General features: G+C 32.2%; 1 protein-coding gene across 1 annotated transcript; it reads left to right on the top strand.

Moving 5' to 3' along the window:
• Positions 1-3775, top strand: LOC129320898 (AP2-like ethylene-responsive transcription factor AIL5). The gene is made up of 9 exons (XM_054966571.1): positions 1-300; positions 398-788; positions 910-992; positions 1395-1403; positions 1556-1644; positions 1741-1814; positions 1948-1998; positions 2175-2251; positions 2458-3775. The coding sequence occupies exons 1-9, from the start codon at positions 168-170 to the stop codon at positions 3183-3185; spliced, it is 1635 nt and encodes a 544-aa protein (XP_054822546.1). The 5' UTR covers positions 1-167; the 3' UTR covers positions 3186-3775.
• Positions 3776-17917: the final 14142 nt, after the last annotated feature.

Below are 17917 nucleotides of genomic sequence, written 5' to 3'. Positions count from 1 at the left end.
TCTCTTCTTCTCTCTTAAGACCGCCTCTATATCTGTGTCAAATTCTGAGTCTCTCTTCTTCAACTTCTCTCCCTCAGGCTCCTTCTCTCTCTAATTCGAGATACCTCCATTTCATCCCACTTCCCAAAGTCATTCTCTCGTAATACACAACATCCAACACCACCACCATGGATTCCTCTTCTTCTTCTTCCCCTAACTGGCTCGCTTTCTCTCTCTCCAACCCCTTATCTTCCTCCTCACACTTCCCTCTTTTCCCTTCCTTCACCTCTCCATCCCCTACACCCACTCTATCTCTAACAGGTCTCTCTCTCTCTCATGTGTTTTATCTTATGTAGCCGAATAATTAAATCCTGTGAATAATTATTCGCTTAACTTTCCGCAATAAACTGTTTCTCAGGTAACGCCGTCGACTCGCCGGCCGAAACCAAGGATGGTGCGATCGGAGGAGCACCAACTAGTCTCTCGATGTTCACCGGGGGTCCTAAGTTCGAGGACTTCCTGGGCGGCGTCGGCGGAGCCACCCCCGCCCCCGCCTCTGCCACTGCCCCAATAGCGCCAGCGCCTCCGCAGTTCTCTGCCGACAACACTCTGAGCACGGTGGTGGAAAACGAGTTATACGATTCAGAGCTGAAGACGATAGCGGCCAGCTTTCTTCGCGGCTTCGCTTCGGGAGGAGGGCAAGCTGAGCAGCAACAGAAACAGGCTCAGCTAGTTCCGGCTGAGCCGTCCCCCAAGAAGAGCGTCGACACCTTCGGCCAACGCACCTCTATATACCGCGGCGTCACACGGTGAGGATTCGATTCGTATATTAACTCCATAATAATCAAAAAAATAAAAAAAAATATACATGTCGATACTCGATATTATTTGCTTAACTAAATGTAAAAATAAAATAAAATTGAACTGCAGGCATAGATGGACCGGACGATATGAAGCTCATCTATGGGATAACAGTTGCCGGAGGGAAGGGCAAAGTCGGAAAGGAAGACAAGGTAATGTTTGAATTGACTGACGATCGCATCGTCTAGGGTTTCTTAGAAATAGATACGAGTCGAACCGGGTTCACGAGATCTGGGACTGCGAGATACCGAGTCTGACAAGCACGGTTCCCTGTAAATACGGGACCGGAATAAATGGGAGTAAATCAGAAAAAGAATGTGCCTTCCCTCTCAAATACCAATAAACATATCAATGGCTCCGATTACCCTCTCTATTTCATTAGATTTGAGGATCTTATGCACTGAGTAGAGACGAGTCGCTATTTTTCTTTCTTTCTTTTTCTTTTTGTTTTTTTTTTTGAATTTGTGAGTGTGAAGATGCTGACGGGTATTTGTTTTTGTGTTGCGTTGGGCCTGACTGACGAACGACGCGTGATTCCTATGATTATGGTTCAGTCTATTTGGGTGAGTAATTTTAAAACAGCGAGCGTCATTATGTTTTTTACTGTGAAAAAAGCTTTACTAATTTTGTTAGATTCAGATTCTACTCAAGACTAATCATTTTGCCAAAAGAGGTTTTTGTTTCTTCTTGCGTTATTATTATGATCATTTTTCAGGTGGCTACGATAAGGAAGAGAAGGCGGCAAGAGCTTATGATCTCGCAGCCCTCAAGTACTGGGGTCCGACCACCACCACCAACTTTCCGGTAAGCTCAATCACGCAATGCTGTTTTTGTTGGGTAATATACCGTTTTTGTCTTATTCAATATATTTATTTATTTATTATTATTATTTTTGGTTAGATTTCAAACTACCAGAAAGAACTGGAAGAGATGAAGAACATGACAAGGCAAGAGTTTGTTGCTTCTCTTCGAAGGTAAATTTACATTTCACTTCAGGGTCCATCTTTTTGATGCCTTTAATATGAGTGTGTAATATACATTTTAAATTTTGATTTTATTTAATGGGTGTTATGTATATTTTGTATTTTTTCTTTATGTATGTTATAGGAGGAGTAGTGGATTCTCGAGAGGCGCCTCAATATATAGAGGAGTGACGAGGTCTAGTTCAACTCTTTCGGCCACCATATCTTTTGATTTCAAATGAATAAAATATATATATATATATATACATATACATATACATATACATATAGATGTTATTGTTGTGTGTGTGTGTATTATATTGTGGGGTTGAAATTAATCTCATTTTCTTTGTTTTTTTTTTTTGGTCTCAGACATCACCAGCATGGCCGATGGCAGGCAAGAATAGGCAGAGTCGCCGGAAACAAAGACCTTTACCTTGGCACTTTCAGTGAGCCCTTTCTCATGCCTCCATATTTCTATGTTCTTTTCTCTTTTTTAATATATATTTTAAATTAGATCTGATATGTGTATCCGATACACCTAAACCAAACCAACATCACGCGCGCATGGATTTCATTTAATAATTTCGTTTAGACATGTGGGATACAAATTTTCCTATAAAAAAAAAAAATCTAACTTTGAACATATTTTTAGGCACTCAGGAGGAAGCAGCGGAGGCGTATGATATAGCAGCGATAAAGTTCAGAGGAATAAATGCGGTGACCAACTTTGACATGAGCCGCTACGACGTGAAGAGCATTGCCAACAGCAGCCTTCCGATCGGTGGATTGTCCGGCAAGAACAGGAACTCGACGGATTCTTCTCCGTCCGATGGAGTCGGACCTCGATCCACCGCCACCGTGGACGACCGAGACCTCTCCTCGGGAAACTCCTCAGTGACATTCGCATCCCAACCTCCTCCACCACCACCACCACCTCCTTCAGGCTGTAATAACAACTCTCTCACCTTCGCCATACCCATCAAACAGGACACTTCAGATCAATACTGGTCCTCGGTTCTCGCCGGGTACAACAAAAACCCTTCGTTAATCCAACCATCTTCCTCCACCAATGGTTCCGTGACATCTGTCCTTCCCTTCAACGTGGACCTCTCTACTCCCTCCAGCACGACCAGTGAAGGAAACAACAACAACAACAATAACAATGGGTTTTTCAGTGGAGGCGTGTTTGTTCAGCAGCAACAGAGTGGGAGTTCGAGTTCATTGATCCCATTGGCCACGCCCATAGCTTTAAATAGTAACCCTAGTTATGAGAGCTCTTCTGGTTATGGAAACTGGAGCATCATTGGGCCTACCCTGCACAGCTTCCAAACCCATGCAAAACCCAGTCTCCTTCAGACCCCAATTTTTGGCATGGAATGAATGGGCTATATAGCTATTCTAGCTCCCTCTCTCTCGCATGCAGAAATGAGAATCTGTGCATAATGATGAAAGTGAAGGGACTTACAACACACCAGCTAGCTACCTCTCTGCCAAGCACGGACAAACTAGACAAATCACGAGGAAACACAAGCAACGATTATTACACTGCTGGTATATGAACTGATGGGCAGTGTAACGTGTGGGTGTTTTGTCTGGATATGATTAGTTTGAGTCTGGGTTTTAGGGTTTAAACATGCGGGGAGGAGGAGGGAAGATGGTGATGCTGAGGATGAGAATGATGATGTGGGGAAGGTTGGGAATGATAATTGGACGATGCAGATGGATGGATGAGGTGACACTACTAAGAAAGGCGGTGGTGGTGTCAAAAGTGTTGGGATTTAGCTTTTGCTTTTTTCTCATTCCCTCTTTGCCTTTTGCTTTTTGGTTCTTATTCCTTACTACTGTACTGCTGTCTACTGACATGTTTTATGTGGGTATAATGGGAAAGAAATCCCTTTTGTAATCCTTTCGTTTTGTTGGCACCTATTACCAACTTTTGCCATTAATGAGAAAAATATATCTATCCTCTATATTTTCCTCATTGGATGTCAGATATATATATATATATATATATATATATTCTTGTGCACGACCTTTATAGGGAATTCAATTCAATTAAGACCAGTTTAAACTCATTTTGATGCTTTTAATAATTTCAATAAATTATAATTGTGATATATGGATAGCCAAATTATTATTATTTTACGAGATTAAGCTAATTATCAGATTGAACATGAATTCCAGATAAACCGCATTGGAATCTCTGGTTATTAAATACCTTGCAGTAGCTCGGCTTGTCCTCTTTTTTTAATTTAAAAGCTCGGCTTGTCTTTATTTACCAGGTTTAAATATTATTATAATTGAATAATTGATGTCACGATATTTATCCCATCTTAAATTATGAGATGTTTTTTTAAAAAATTTGATATCTTAAAATATAAATTTTTTTGATAAAAATAAGGTTTTATTAATGATGTTTTTTAATATTATCTTTCTTATATATTTTATCTCTTGAATATTCTTTTATAAATAGAGTATTAAATGAAAAGTATTTTTGAAAGTTTATTTAAAAGTTTTTGTTTTTTAAAAAAATAAAATTGTAAAGTATATTTAATGAGCTTTATATATATGTATAATTTTATCTAAAAGTATTTACAATTTGTGATAGTGGGAGTGTTAGGATTTATTTTATTGAGATTTAAGGAAAATTTTGCATTCATTAGATATTATTAGGATATTCACTAATCATTAATAGGATAATCGATATATTGTAAACCCTTTATAGCAATAAAACACAGTACTTTTTCAACTCTCATTTTTTCTCTCTTGATTTCTTTCATGGTATCCTAATTAGATTGATCAAGTTTATACTTTGTTTGGGCTAGAAGTTTGTTTTAGATAGCAAAGCCCTAGCCCTCCTCTTTTTTATAGTTTACTTCTTCATCTCTCCTCAATTTTCTATCTTCATTTCTTTAATTTCATGATATATTGAGATTTATTTCTCAAATCCAAGCAATATAAGTTGTTACAAACTCAAGAGATCCTGAATTTGAGGGAGAGTGTTATGATATATTATATATGTTTTATTGTGTTGAAATTTATTATCTATTAAGATTTATTCTATTAAATTTAAGAAAATATTTTGTGTTCATAATTAGATATTTTAAGGATATTCATTAGTTATTTTTATGATGATCTATATATTGTAAGATCTCCATATGATCAATAAAGTATGATACTTTTTAAGTCTCATTTCTTTCTCTCCCAATTTCTTTCATGAGATTTGACATTGCAGACATGCTTAACAGGTCTTAAGAGTAGGTGATGTTACTCTATTAATCTTTATATCCTAACCAAAATTAGTTTTAATCTTGGAGATTTGTTACCACAATCTCAGGTTTAGTTTTCTAAATGACTAAACTAGGCAAGGTGTAAAGGAAACCCTATTCTCAATGTCAGAGGACAACACCTTCGTCTATATGGAGGTCCCTCACAGTGCATTCCTACTCTTTTTTTTTATCTTATAACAATTGTTGTCAAACTTATATGTGTGCTGCAAGTCATCCCCTTTCCAATTGTTCTGAGTAACATGACAAATAATTCCAATCTAAATGTAGACGAAAGCAGTGACAATGCAGAGGTGCTAGGGCTTCTTTACCCTCTTTGTTGTTGAATTGTTGTTGAAGCAATATGGAAGTATTTGAATGGGATGAGTGCTCTTTTGTAGGCACTTACAAAGAGCTTATGAAGCATGTTAAATCTAAACATCCATATGTGCAACCACGAGATGTGAATCCTATATGAAAAGAAACATGGAAGATGCTTGAGTATGGGAAGGAACAAAATGATATGATCAACACAATATTATCATTTATAATGGGGCATTATATGCTTGAACCAAACGAACTACTCTAAATTTGAGGTGGAATGTGTGGATGATGATTTCTTTTCTATAAGCTTGATATAAAGCTTCAACCTGAAGGCTCTGATACTATAAAAGAAATTAAGAGAGTAAGAAAAAAGACTTGAAAAAGTAGCGTATTATACTAATATGAAAAAATTACAATATATAGATCATTGTAATAATAGCTAATGAATATTCTAATAATATTTAATGAAAATAAAATATTCCTTAAATCTTAATAAAATAAATCTTAATAGAAAAAATATCAATAAAATATATCTTTATAGATAATATATCATAACATTCCCCTACAAACTTAAGATTTTGAGTTTGTAACAACTTCTATTGCTTAATCTGAAAAATAAATCTTAATATATCATAACTGTAATGTTTGCTTTGATATTAACAGAATAAAACATATAATCACTATTGGAATTGACTAATCCTCTTTAGCTACCATAATAGAAAGAGTTAAATTAATAATTAAATATTTAAAATTGGGATCCCATTGTAGAACCTTTTTTTAAAAGTGTTTGAACTCAAACATGTGCCACGATGCATTATGTATTTCATGACAACATGTTGTTGTTATGACAACATGTCGAAATGAACTTTCAACATGCATCATTTCTTCATTAAATGTTTGATTAAGATAATTCAAGTCATATAAGCTTATTCAGTTATCTAGCAAATGGCCATAGTTTCATTTCGAAATGACATCTCATTTAAAAGTTAGACACACAAGGACAAAATGACCATTTTTCCAAAAATAAAGTGCAACCAAGTGTTTCAAAACCAAACCGTTTGTAATTAACTTCAACTAAAGCTTGAATCATGTCTAATAGATTGAAAATACCTTATTGAATAGTTCTATAAATAATAATACAATTCAAACAAGTTTTGGCCAGTCACAACTCCTAATTTCAATCAATATTGGCCCAATAGCCTTAATCATCTAACACTAATTTTGGCTATTTTATAGTATAACCAAGTCATATCCTATTTATCATACATTTACACTAGCTTTTTGACCCCACATCACTAATACATCACAAAACACATATTTTAAGCTAAAATACAGCACATAACAACCACTTACATCATGCAAGTACATTCAAAAGCTATGTCATTTTAGTTGGTAAGATACTCAAATATATATTCATTTACACATTACACAAAATAACAAGGCAATACACAAAGCAATAGTGTAACTATTCCTTACCAAGCTCTTGCCCCTTGCTCCTATCATTGTTGCCATCTGTAAAATAAAAAATATGGCTGGGTGAGAGAGAGTCTCAATAACCAAATAATTTACATTATCTGCTAACAAGTCAAATTGTAAACAAGCATGCAAAGTGGGATCATTATAAAACATGTGATCACAGTAAATAAAGAATTATTAACAAGGTATATCATGCATGATTGTGGATATCTACCCCAATCTTTGCAATACTCTTTGACTGAATCCATAAGCTAATACAATATTAGACCAAGTCTATGTGACTAGATTGGTCCGAGCTCACTTAACATAGAAGGCAACCTAGCCAAAATCACTGTTACCACTTTTGGACTATAGATTCCCTCTTTATGAATACTAGGGATGTCGTAATGCTCCGGTGATACGCTTTTGATTGATAATAGAGCTTCCAGAATAATAACTGAAACTACATGGTGTATGTGGTATCATATGGATTTTCATCTACTCTCCTTAATGTAAACTTAAACCCTCTCACACTAATCATACCAAACCATGCAATAATAAATCATTACTTATTCATACATATGTCCATTTCTCAATTATTACCATTAAATATCACATAACATCATTTACAAACTCATTTCACAAAATATGTGTATTTATATTACATTATTCTTTCAAAACTTCTTTCCTACTTCACAAAGATTTCCAAAATATTACACATATAACTAACATTTATTTCACAAAGGCTTGTAAACAATCCAACATGCAGATAAACAGAATAGATTATCTTGTTACTTCAACCTTTTTGTTACTAAAAGGATTACTTGTGATAAATCAACGCTCTTACAATTTCCACAACCTCAAAAAGTTTCAAGTTACAATACTCTACATATCAAGTACCCATCAATTAGTTTTCACTCTAGCACAAGCACTTTTTAGCTTAATTAAGCTACCTAACACTCTTAATCAAGTTTTGTTATTAGACAAATTAAAGTTGCCATGATCTTTTATTATTTTCATTTAACTCTCACTAGACTTAATTACACCATTATAGGGTTAAATTCACATCTAAAACCCTCATCTAAAGATAGGGTTCATCGAACCTTAATTCTTAAGCTTCAAAACTTCTTTCCTACTTTACAAAGATTTCCAAAACATTACATATATACGCACACATATAACTAGTATTTATTTCAAAAGACTTATAAAAATTCAACATGTGGATAAACATAATACATTATCTTGTTATCTTAACATTTTTATCATTAAAAGGGTTACCTATGATAAATCAATGCTCCTATAGTTTTCATATTAAAATAGGTTTTGAGTTACGATGCTCTACATATTAAAATAGCCATCAATTAGTTTTTACTCTAGCATAAGCACTTTTTAGCTTAATTAAGCTACCCAACACTCTTGAACGATTAACTTCTATCGTTGGACAAATTAAAGTCATCATGATCTTTCATTAGCTTCATTTAACTCCTACTAGACTTAATTATACCATTTTAGGGTTAAATTCACTTCTAAAACCCTCATCTAAAGATAGGGTCTATCAAACCCTAATTCTTAACCTTTAAACTCAATATAAAACTACTAGTCTTAGGTACTATTGGGTTCAAACCAAATCCGCCATTAACTCATCAATTATTTTTTCACATCTCAAAACCAAGAGAAATTAAAGTAGATTGAAAGATGAGGGGGATACAAAGCTTATCCAAAAAATAAAAGGTCAAAACTAAATCTCAGGTGCCCAAATTTTGATGCCTTAACAAGAAAATGTCTTCCTCCCTCAAGCTTATGTTTTCCCTCATTTTCTTTTTTGTTTCTCACATTTGATCCCCAAATAATAAACCAAATTTATAGTTCATTCGTCATGGCACACCAAGCTTCTGCCGCAGTGGATGACCCAATTATTCAACTTGAAAATTTGGGCTTCCACTTAGGTCTTGTTTGGTTGGAGAGGGAAGGGGAGGGGCTCCTCTTCCCTCCCCTCATTTGGTTAGGAGGAGGGGAGCCCCTCCCCTCCCCTCCCCTCCCCTCCTTTGGTTAGGAGGAGGGGAGGGAAAAATTTTAAAATTTTTCCTCCCCTTCCCTCCAAAGCCTCCCTTCCAAATTGGGGAGGAGCTCCCCTCCCTTCCCTTCCCCCTCCTCCCCCTCACCTCCCCTCCCCTCCCCTTCCCTTCCCTCGAACCAAACAGACTCTTAGGCTTGATTGGTCTAATTTTCATTCTAACTCAATTCTAAAGCTGTCCAAACATCCCAATAGGACCTTTAGTAATTTGAAAATGTAATTAACTTGCCCAATTCACTAGTTTACTAGTTCATCCTTAATTATTTCAAAATTACAGGATTAAAAATTTGGGATATTATATATAATAACAATTGGTATCAACAATAAACCAACATGTGTATTATTTCCTCTAGTTCTATGTTTATATGATTTATAGATACTAATAAAATTAATTATTTATAAAAAAATCTGTTGATTTTTCTAAAATATTCCCTTCAATAATTTGTATTGGAAGCTTTGCCATTAATAAAAATCCCACTTCTAATATGTGCAATTAATAGGAATAATTTGGTGAAAAAACAATAAAGAGAATTGATAGCTTTCATTTAAACTTGAAACAAACGGTAAAAAACTTGAAACAAACGTCTTAACTAGCTCTTATAAAGAAAAACAGGTAATATTTATAGGACGCGGCAGTATTTATAAAGATAACATTGAACAACTGCATGCAACATATATTATTTTTCTAATTTTCTCACATGCCTGTCCGACAGGCTGTACTTTGTGGTCACCAGCATGTTGCTCTTTGACGGAACGACAAGAAAATGATTACTTTTACTCGCTTTGAGATTGAATTTCCATTAATTTCATCTATACTTGTGATTTAATTTGTGCAGCGAGCTCTAATTATTTTCACCTTAAAATGATCAGATCGGATTTATTGCATGAGTGTTTAGTATCCAGAATGTGAAAGATAAAATGTTCCAATACTTACGTTTTGATACCTCGCTTACTAATCCCTGCTCGTATCACTGTCAATGACTCAAAAGTATACGAGCATTGATTAACAATTTTTTTTTTTTACAGCTGCTTTATTGTGTGTGTATAAAGACAAGACGTTAATTAGTAATTGCACGAACCACAAAGCTAACATTTTACCCTCTGCCTTTTGTTCTCTTACTGTCTAAGTCATGGCGTATGAGTTTAATTTTTTGAGTGAATCTTCTCAGCACTGCTAGACGTAACATAACTCAAACTGATGAGGCTGCAATAATTGGTCTTCCTTACTTTTCACGTTAGAAAGTTAAACTTATTAGGGGCCACTAATTATGAGGGACGACCACCATTTTGACCAAAAGTATATATCTGTGATAAATCAAAATTCAAAAGTTAAAGTAAAACCAAGATCATCATGATCATATACACACACACAACAGGACAGGAACAACAAAGCATTTAAACCCTATATATATACATTAATTGTTTGTGAGCTTTTTGAAATGGGGTCCCAATTATTCCGTTTTGAACTCGCAACAACTCATATCGAGTACAAAAACATAAACATGGAAAAAAGAGGGGGAAGAATAGAATGAAGAAGGAAAAAATGGGAAAAGAATATGAAAGTTCTTATGTTTTTTGTCTCATGTTAATAAACCCTCTTAGGATGTTGATGATGACGACGAGACGACTGTGTCCTCTGTACCTTTCGGCGCTTATTAGATTCTTCCCCACCATGCCTTCATCTTTGACCAGAGTTTTGACCGTTTGGCTTGAGTGTTTTCGCCTTTATGTTCTTTTAAAATTAAATTACTGTGCTGGTTTCAGTTTTGACGTACCAATAAAGTACTAAAAATGGAAGCCATGGAGTAAATATGAAAGCTGTTTTAGACTGTGTGTGATCGATCATCTTTGATCTGAGAATATTCCATTGTGATTGTAATGCAAATTAAAGAAGCTTTTATAGAAACTGGAATAATGGGGTTTCTCATTAGATATATATATATATATATATATCTCTATCTGTGTGCTTGCTAGTTAAGCCATGATGCCATATTTCACTTCTCAGTGTTAACTTTAATCAGAGAACGTGTGGACAGCTTCTATAATTATTAGTTTTGCATAATTAATCTCTCTTAACTATCATATCGTCTCTGCTCTCATCCTCGTTGCACTATGCTGGGAATAATTAGCTTGGTACATTGTTCATCAAGTTTGATTAATAATAATAATAACAATAATCAATCTTGCTGGTTTACATCCAGCAAATTGCCATGAAAAAGTTTGTGTTCTGCACTGTACAGAATAGTTGCATCCAGATAATTTTTTAAATGATTATTTTTTAGGTGACTGAAGATATGTTGCTGCGGCTATCAAATTATGTGGCCACTTGTTATAAAATTTTGGAAGTAACAGTGTTTGAATTAATGGATTTAGATTTTAGATTTAAAATCTTAAATTTAAAGTTTATATTGAAATTTTTTGTTTGGATAGTATGAAAAATTTAAAATTCAAAGACAATAATGAAAAAGGAAGATGGGAAATGAAAATAGAAAAAGATGAGAGGGTTAAAATAGCATTTCAAAAAACTAGAGTATAGAATAAATTTAAAATTAATTACAAATAAATTTATATAAAATATCAATTTAAAATGGGAGATAAATTTTTATGAATCCAAATGATGTATTTGACTTAAATTCTAAATTTAAATTCTCTTGTATTTGTTAGAAATGGAAAGCTACGACCCAAAAATGGGAGGAAAGAAGAAACGGGGTAAGAATTGTGAAAAAAAAACCACATTTTAATTAACTAAAAGCTTCATCAAGACTTAAGTTTTTTTTTATATTAGTTACTAAATCTAATTATCTGATTTGGGACTTTCCATGTCAATTTAAATTCACTCACACTTCAACAATCTAACAACATTCAAACACGATATTAGTAAAATTTAAGTAGAAATCTATGATGATATTTCTTTGGGTGAAAAGTATATGATGCTATATTCAGGTATTTAGTTTACTCTTAGCATTCCATCATGTTTTATATTGTCATCATTCACTTGTTGACTGTGTTAATTAATTTTTGAATACCTGGCAAAGACTGCGATCCATTAGTGTTTACATAAATACTGCACAATGCCATTATCAATGTCACGTCAAATATAAAAATAAATAAAGAAGGATAAATTTCCATGTGAAAGGAAAAAAGATAATTCCAGCCTGAAAGCAAGGATAGTGACAAATTTAGAAATTTTGTTCACTTTTTTCACACAAATTTTCAATCAGCTTTGGCTCTTTGTTGCTTCTTGTTTTTTTTTTTTTTTTGTTGTTGTTGTAATTTTCCTTTTCCCAACTTTGTTCCATCATCTGACATGTGATTTTTTATTGATTAGCTTGTGTTTCTTTAAGTATATTAGCATATGTTTGACCAGTACTTTCTAAATCTGTTGCCCTGATTTAGGCCTACCGACTCGACTTAATTATCTTTCCCGGGTGAGGTCTCAATAAAGATATGAGTTGAACTCTATTTTAATTTTTTTTAATTTTAATTTCTTATTTTAAAATGTATAAAAAATGTATTATAGTATAAGAACTCTTTTTGGTATACATTATAGTAGTAAGAACTGTGTTAGTAACATGTAAGTGTATATATTCCTACAAATGCGCTCTTTAAATCATGGAACTATTTAATTTCTATCTTTAATGAACTCTCAAGATTCATAATTATATCTAAACATGTTGTAATCAAAATGAAAATAAATAACATATGCATTAATAAAACGTCAAATGAATGTAAATAACAATTGAAAAAAATTGCAAAGTTTAATTAGAAGGGATAAAATGATAATTATCATTGCAAATAATGTACTATACCATTATATGGTGTGAATATAACTCTACATTTCAAAGAAAGAGGCTCTAAATTCAACTTTTTCCAAAAATGTCGTATTTAGATATTTTAAAGTAACATGTGGCAGATCTATAAGTGCGATAGTGTGCTCACATGGTGGTTCTATTAATTAAACATCTCACAAATAATGGAGTGCTTTATAAATAGTGATGTTACAGTAAGCACAAAATATATTAGTGGCTATCAATTTTGCACCCACCATTTTCTATAATTGACATTAATTATTCTGTACTTTATATATAACTATTTTATTTTTACAAAAAAAAAATCTTCTTCAAACCCTAGCTTGGAAAGCACATGCTATATATATTGAAAAAGTTTCACTTAATTTAAACAATAGCTATTGATTTTAGTTCACATTCGCACAAAAGATACAACTAAGTCAATATTATTAAGAAAGGGAATTCTAAATTCACGCAAAGACAAATACATTGAAAACAATGTATATCATATATTTACGTTTTTTTAATTAGTCACTTAATTTCCTAACATTTTATGAATTAATTCAAAAGATAATACCTTCTCAAGGACATGGGTTTGATCTATATGAAAAAAACATTCAATCAATCGATCCTCAAACGTATTAATTTGATATGAAAGAAGTATTAAACTATATTATATTTTTTTATGTTTTTATACATTTAAAGGAATGATAACACAAGAGAATATGGTGACTATATTCTGACTTACAAATCCTATGCATATTTTTTATTCCCTTTCTATTCCTGTCCTAATATAGTATATAATACTTATGACAATAAATGATTCCAAATTAGAAAAAAATTTGAAAATGAGAAAAGAAGAGTGAAAAAGTAAGTTAACATTTTTCATGCTCGGGGCAAAATGGTAGTCAAATTCAACTCTGCAAAAAGCTTATATACATACCTTTTACTTTTTTGCTTTAGTTAATGTTGAGAGTATGGGGACCTCTTTCTCTGATTTATCTTCTTTTTTTTCGTAATTGTTTTTTGTAATATTCCTTTGGGAAATGACTAATGAGTTAAGTCACAATCTATATGTTCCCCTTTTGTTTTACTCTCAAACAAACTATGTCGGCCATAATAGGATACAACACTACTTAGCTTTATTCATTTCTTATTCTTTTGTACCTTTGACTGACTTGGTTTATTAATTAACTAATTAGTTAAAATATCATTACTTAAAAGTAGGGATTATGTCTTAGCTAGCAACCAAAATGTAGTGTTTGTTTTTTTGTTAATTTAATGATGAAAGTGATTAGAGAGGATTTTGCCTTTTGGAACGTGAACAAGCTAATAAGACGTTATCTCAAGGACACAGTATCCCACAAACACCCCAACTTGCCTTGTGCTTAATTATCTCTCCAATTTTTTAATTTCTTTTTGAAAAAAAAATATTGGAACGTCATAATTAAAATACAATCATTTTCTGTTAATATTTTGACAATGATGGTTTGATAGATGAGGCCACACGTGCTTTGTAGCTCCTGTAGAATTTGCAAAGCGTGCGGTTCAAACTATTAGATTCTTCTCATTTTGTCTCTTTTGCTTCGTCTTAGTTTCAATTTCAAAGTCACTAGTTACTGATGCATATTTTGTTTTTTTTTTGGGTAAAATTACCGACGTATATTCCTTTTTTTTCCCTATGAAAAAGTGATTCATAACCCCGAGAGTATAACTAAAGCTACACTTAATTCAATATCATCTCATCATCCACCACTTTCTTTAAAAAAAAAAAAACGTAATAGTTGATTAAAAGTATAGAATCAATGAAGGTTAAGTCTGGTGGAAAGATCTAATTTCTTACAATATGATAAATTAAAATTCAAATTCTTATTTGAAGATATGCCCACATTTAGTATCCAACAATATCTTAAATATAATTACTTCTAATAAGAAAATAAATATAGGTAAATCCCAAAAAATATGAAAATCACCAACCCTGCAGGAGCATTCATAGCCATGTTTCGTACGCAAAATTTTTCTTACTGGCCTATACATAAATTCTAAAGACGCATATTCTAAATTGCATTTACTGTCATGAAAACTTTCGTTTTTATTTTTTACTAATTTTTGGTGGCAAGAAAAAAGTAGTACAATATGTATTTTATTGTTAATTTTGATTGAAGGTGTGAACACGCGTTTCTCATAGTTATTTCAATATAAATTGTAATTTTTGTAAAACTTAATGTACGTAAATAGTAATTTTTTAGTGAGCGAAATGGGACTCGGATTTTTTCATAAAATTTTAGCAATGGTTTTCACGGGAGTTGATACTAAAGGGCATGAGTGTACTAAAAAGTTGAGAGGAAATAAATGAAATTTAGTCGAAAATTTAAAGCAGTAATCAATAATGAATAATCAATCACGCATCTTGATACAAAATTTTATGACACTGCTATAAATAATTAGATTTGCACAGAATTTTACCACTGTCTTTGGGCCATTACTTACTAACTGTTAGAAAATGAATAGTATTATGAACTTTGTAAATTAATTGTTTCATGTAATTTTTACCAAATTATCTTTCTTAAGATAGGTATTCATATAATAATAACTAAACGCCTTTTTTTTGTTTCCTTTTAATTGCATACAAATTGAGATAATTCATACTATTATAATACATGCTTCGTGGATTTGTGCATAAGTAAAAAATTACTGCGTCATATAATTCCCAACTTGTAAATGCTAATTTTTATATTTTCTAGTGATTGATAATATGGTGATTCATATGATTATGTGATGCAAACAGACGGGGGTAAATTACAGAATCCTACTAGTGTTGCGGATAAATTTATGATTTAAAAAAAGAATATTACAATAATTGTCTTTCGCACACAACTAGATGACCAGCTCCCAAATCCCAATAGATCAATGGCCTGCATTTAATAAAAAATTATTTTAAAAAAATAAAAAAGGACTTTAAAATACTGAGGAAAAGATCATGGATAGTCGATGAAAGCTGAACTAGAAAGAATTTCAAACTTCTTACAATGTTAAGGTCATAAATAGCCCAAATCTTTGTTGGGCCCAACCATGTCAGGAAGCCCAAATGGCCCAAATATATGGGCAATTTTTTGGGCTTTCAGTTATAATACTCCCAAAATCCTCCCTCCCTCCCTCTCTGTCTGTGTCTCTGTGTGTGTGTGTGCGTAAAAGACCAGTGTCTTAATGTAAAGGATAAAATCTTAATGTTTACAAGTCATAAAAATAGTGGTTTTGTATTATTGTTTGCATTTTCTACAAGTCATATTTCGTTATAATTCGTACAATTTTTTGTTTAATCTTTTGATATATTTTTACATATTTTAATCAGATTTAAATGTGGGAAAGACAATCATGATTTTTGAGAAAAAAAAATAAAGGATTATATCTCCCCTATATTTCATGAGAAAAATCTCGTCATATATGTTTAAGCACCAATATATACTAAATTACATTAAAGTATATTTAAATCACCACTTGGCCTGATACTCCATTAAAAGAACAAATTCCGCATAAAACACACCAGAATATAACAGACTTAAATTATAAACATGCCAGAACATTACGAATTTAAAATAAAATACACAATATTTAAGTTTTTTTTTAATACACCAGGGTTTTGGAAAGCTTATGCGAAATTAATTCAAGTGAGTTTAGGTTAGATTACGTGAGTGTCAAGTTTTATCGTTGACAATTTATTTATTTGAAAAAAAGCATGATTTCAAATAATCTGAGTACTTTTCTGTTCCGTTCTGAACCATAGTGGGCCGTGATTACTGGACCAAAAGCTTGGGCCCAGCATTGCAAATCACAGACCAAATGATACGCCTGTTACTGGTGATTGAATTATGTTCTCTCTCTCTCTCTCTCTCTCTCTCTCTCGTTTTTAAACATTAGATTGTGCTTCTTTAAAATTTACATTCTGTCAGATAATTTTCTCAAGGCTGAAAGAGAGGGAATTCTAGTCAGATTTAGAAAAGGATCAACAAGTGAATCTCAAAGAATTTGATCCTCTCAGAGTAATATCTCATCAGCTATTCAATACATTTAGAATGTTTCAAAACTGTACTCCCTCCATCTCCCATCTCAAAATACATGTTTTGAGTGGAAATTTTATATCTCCTTTTTAAAACTCCAAATATTTATTAATATTTTTTTTACAATATATCCTTATTTATTCCAATAATTTCAAAGAGCATTTATTAAGCTATAGAGATACACTTGGCATTGCAGTCATTAATATTTTATGATATTAATTTAATTTCTCAATTGCGAACTGTTGATATCTTGTGTTGCTCAGAGTCAACCAGATTTGGATGACTGTATTGTGACTTTGGCATTAAAAGTTGGGTTTTCTCATTCCTTTACTTCTCACGGGGCAAGCAAGTAGCTGATCTTCTTGAGTGCTTTTGGGTGGGTGGATGTATCGTCATTCTCTTGGTCAGCTATTTTGACCTCCGATGCAGTGGAAGCTTCAGCAACGTTATCATCAGATGCTTCTCTTTCAGGAGAATGCATGAATTGGCTTTTGGCTGTTTCTATTGTTTTTTGGTTATTGTTTCTGGTTTGTTTAATTTCTGTTTGGCTATTGTTGTTTCTGTTGGACTTTGAGATGGTTGTACCTTTGTTCTTTCTGCTTATTATAATGCCAGTGAAGCTTCTGTCCAGAAATACTCCCTCCAATCTTAAGCAAACGAAATTATATTCTTGAATATTTAATAAGAGCAATGTTAAGAACTTATTAAATTATTAAATAAAGTTAATAAATTTTAAAATTTTATTTAATTCTAGTAAAATATATTGGAATGTGTAAATAAAACTAGAGAAAATGTCTGTTTGGATTTTAGTTAGGTATAATAGAGTATGAAAATAATTAATTAAATAGTATATTTTAATTATAATTGATTATGTTATAACACAATCTGTTTGAATATCATTTTTCTAAAATTAATTTTAATAGAATTGAAGATGTTTGGATAATTTAATCAAAATCAATTTTAGCTATTTAAATTACTATAAAGGGCATTTCTTTTTAAAATTAAATTATTAATATATTTTTATCTAATATTATTAAATTTCTTAAATTTTATTTAAGAAATAAATATATTATTTAAATTACATATTTGATTAATTATAAAAATTTAAATTATATTAATATTAATAATTTAATTTATGTAAATAAAT

This window comes from Prosopis cineraria, unplaced genomic scaffold (genome assembly GCF_029017545.1).
Source record: "Prosopis cineraria cultivar Desert tree isolate PC_DT_omini unplaced genomic scaffold, ASM2901754v1 PC9, whole genome shotgun sequence".
Classification (NCBI taxonomy): domain Eukaryota; kingdom Viridiplantae; phylum Streptophyta; class Magnoliopsida; order Fabales; family Fabaceae; genus Prosopis; species Prosopis cineraria.
This window is presented reverse-complemented; position numbering and strand designations above follow the sequence as displayed.